The 3,293-nt window shown below is 53.4% G+C and overlaps 1 protein-coding gene across 1 annotated transcript in view; it reads left to right on the forward strand.

Annotated features, from left to right (window-relative positions):
• The window catches only part of WIPI1 (WD repeat domain, phosphoinositide interacting 1), a 31,509-nt gene that overhangs the window by 17,892 nt on the left and 10,324 nt on the right, over positions 1–3,293 (forward strand). Inside the window, exons 7-8 of the mRNA XM_007455281.1 lie at positions 661–731; positions 1,845–1,952. Coding sequence (XP_007455343.1) covers positions 661–731; positions 1,845–1,952 — 179 coding nt within the window. The remainder of the gene's footprint in view (positions 1–660; positions 732–1,844; positions 1,953–3,293) is intronic.

The raw sequence follows: 3,293 nt of genomic DNA on the forward strand, positions 1-3,293 counted from the left end.
CCGGCCGGGGTGGGGGGGGGGCGGGTTCAGGGGGCCCTGGGCCCCAAAGAGCTGGTGGAAGGGGCCCGGTGACCCCAGCGCTCAGACCTCACTCCGGAGGGAGGCCTTCCGGCCCCTGCGTGAGGCGCTGCATTTATTAACTCGGCCGACCATGGGCCTCTGATGTGCAGGACGCAAGCCGCTTTGCCCAGAACCTCGCGGTCTGATTAAGAAACGTGCGTGCCCATCATCACAGATACGGAGAGATGCCACGTTCCATAAACACAGTAGAAACAAAATGCTTGGCTGTTCAGCAGGAGAGACTGACATCTTCTGTCTGGAATAACCAGGGAAGGTGACCGAGTTGAATTTCAGATGCCACGAGAAACAGGTGTATTTTTGACGGGCAGAGATTGAATGTCTGAGGGGGCCAGAGCAGACTGAACGAGCACGCTAGCGCCTTGGGCTCGGGTGGGGAGGGGCAGGGAGACGGAGGCTGTTCAACTCACCTTCCAAGAACGGTTTATACAGCACACATACAGAAAAGCCTCTGTGCACAGCCCTCTGTGCTTCCTCTCCTGAGACAGGTGCTCAAAACCAATCAAACAAACTCGTCTCTAAAGGGACGTGTCTGCGTGAAGCTGTTCACGGTACGAAATGCCTACCTGCTTTCTCTTCCAGGGCACTGTCATCCGGGTGTTCTCGGTTCCCGATGGGCAAAAGCTCTATGAGTTTCGGAGAGGCGTGAAAAGGTCTGTGCTCATCGTAAAAACACACTAGAGTACGCACAGGGGTCCTGTAGTGGACGGCTGGCAGCCGTCCGGGGAGAGGACAGAGGGGCTGTGTGCGCCCCTCGCCCTGCCCGGGAGGATGGATGATGGTCCTTTCTCGGGTGATTGACTAGAGGCCCCACTGAGCACTCAGAACACCTGAGAGCTGAGAGGGCTTTGTGACCTGGGCCTCCAGCCTGGGGAGCCCTTTCTTGACGCGCCCAAGGGCGGCCCGTCGCGGAGAAATGAGACAGGCGAGGGAGTCGCGGCTGGAAAGTAACTGCTGACCCTCCTCCCGCGGAATAGAAAAGTGTGATGGTCTGGGTCCTATCCGCTGCAGGGCTCACAGACGGAAGACTTCCAGCGTGACGGGAAGGGGCGATGCCTGGTTTCTTCTCACCTGAGAAGCGACCCAGTGTGACTCTTTCCGATGTTAATTTCAAAGTATGAATGATACAGTGTTGAAGGGATTTTAGAAAACACAGGCAGACCTCGGAGATAGTGTGGGTTCCATCCCAGACCACCACAGTAAAGCCGGTATCACAATAAAGCGCGTCACGCACATTTCTTGGTTTCCTCGTACCTATGAAAGTGATGTTTACACTATCCTGCAGTCTGTTAAGTGTGCGATGATGGCGTGAGTCTAAAAAAAAAAAATGTCCATGCCTTAATTTAAAAAACGCTTCATTGCTAAACAATGCTGACCATCACCCAAGCCTTCAGCGAGTCATAATCTGTTTGCAGTCATCACACCAAAGGTCACCACGACAAATACAATAATCATGAAAAAGCTTGAAAAATGTTGAGGATGATCAAAACGTGACACGGGCGCGAAGCGAGCAAAGGCTCTGGGGAAAACGGCACCGACGGACTTGCTCGAGGCAGGGCTGCCACAAACCTTCAGCTTATAAAAAAAAACGCAGTATCTGCGAAGCATCATAAAGCGAAGCCCAATAAAACGAGGTCTGCCTGTGCTCAAACTCTTCGGGATACATTTAGGTTTTCTTACATATATACGTGAAGCTGATTTTTGTACTCTCAGGCTGTTACCCTCGTTCCCCGGGCTCACCTGTCCCTGTGTGGCTGTGTTTGCAGGTATGTGACGATCAGCTCTCTGGCTTTCAGCATGGACTCGCAACTCCTCTGTGCTTCGAGCAACACGGAGACGGTGCACATCTTCAAGCTGGAGCACCTCGCCAACAGGTAGGACACGAAACGCTCGTTACACTAAAAGAGTCAGATCCTGGTTGTCCGGCCGGCGCACATGACTTCTGTCAACGCCACGGACTTGGCTTTACTTGTTCTGTCCCCACCAAGTGGGGAGTGAGTGTCAGCAAAGACTAGGTGATGTGAGCTGGGGTCGCCCTCCTGAGTTTGCAGCCCGGCTCTGCCCCGTGTGAGCGGCAAGACCTCGGGCAGGTGATCTAACCTGTCTGAACTTCTGTTTCCTCGTCCGCCAAACCTAAAATATTAATGATCATATATGCATCTTAGGCCTGTTGTGAGTGCCTGGACTGAAAGCACGCAGTGCAGTGCTGGGCACGGAGTAAACCCTAGAGAGTGTTTGCTAGCTCGCTACAAATACCGTGATGCACAGGCCAACCTCGTGTTGTTGCTTCGAGCTTTGTTGTGCTTCGCAGATACTGCGTTTTTTTACAAACTGAAGGTTTGTAGCAGCCCTGCCTCGAGCAAGTCCATCGGTGCCGTTTTCCCCAGAGCCTTTGCTCGCTTCGTGCCTCTGTGTCACGTTTTGATCATCCTCAACATTTTCCAAGCTTTTTCATGATTCTATTTGTCGTGGTGACCTGTGATCAGTGATCTTTGATGTTACCATTGCAAAAAGATTACGACTCAGAATTAAGGTATGCACTTTTTTTTTTTTAATCAAATTGAGTTTATTTGAGATGGGGCTCAGATGTGAATCTCTGTAATCTGGCTCCAAGTACTGTACTTTGTTTTTTGGCCGTGCTGTGAGGCATGCAGGAGCTTAGTTCCCCGACCAGGGATTGAACCCATGCCCCCTGCAATAGAAGCACGGAGTCCTAACCACTGGACCACCAGGGAAGTCCTGCACGTTGTTTTTTAGACATCATGCCACTGCATGCTTACTAGACTGCAGGATAGTGTAAACGTCACTTTTATACGCACGTGTGCGACATGCTTTATTGCTGTGATGTGGAGCTGACCCCGCAGCGTCTCCGGGGTCTGTGTGTATTCGTCGCCCCCAGCACTGAGGGCCTGGCAGATCCTTCCAGGGCCGCTGCTGTGCCCGTGAGAGGAGAGGAGAGGGGTCGACAGCGTAAAGCGCGTGCTGGGCTGCAGCCAGGGGCGTGCGCGTGTTTCCTGTTGCTGCTGCAGTAGATCATCACAAACTTCACGGCGTAAAGCAAAACGCGTTCACGGCCCCATGGCGCTGCCAGTCAGGGTCGGCCGCCCCGGGGTGGCAGGGCTCGGTCTGCACTCAGGGTCGCGAGGCTGCAGTGCAGGCGTTGCCTGCTGTCTGCCTGAGCTCAGAGCCGTCCCCATCCTGGTGGCTGGCAGGAA

Source organism: Lipotes vexillifer, unplaced genomic scaffold, assembly GCF_000442215.2.
Source record: "Lipotes vexillifer unplaced genomic scaffold, Lipotes_vexillifer_v1.1 scaffold664, whole genome shotgun sequence".
Taxonomy (NCBI): domain Eukaryota; kingdom Metazoa; phylum Chordata; class Mammalia; order Artiodactyla; family Lipotidae; genus Lipotes; species Lipotes vexillifer.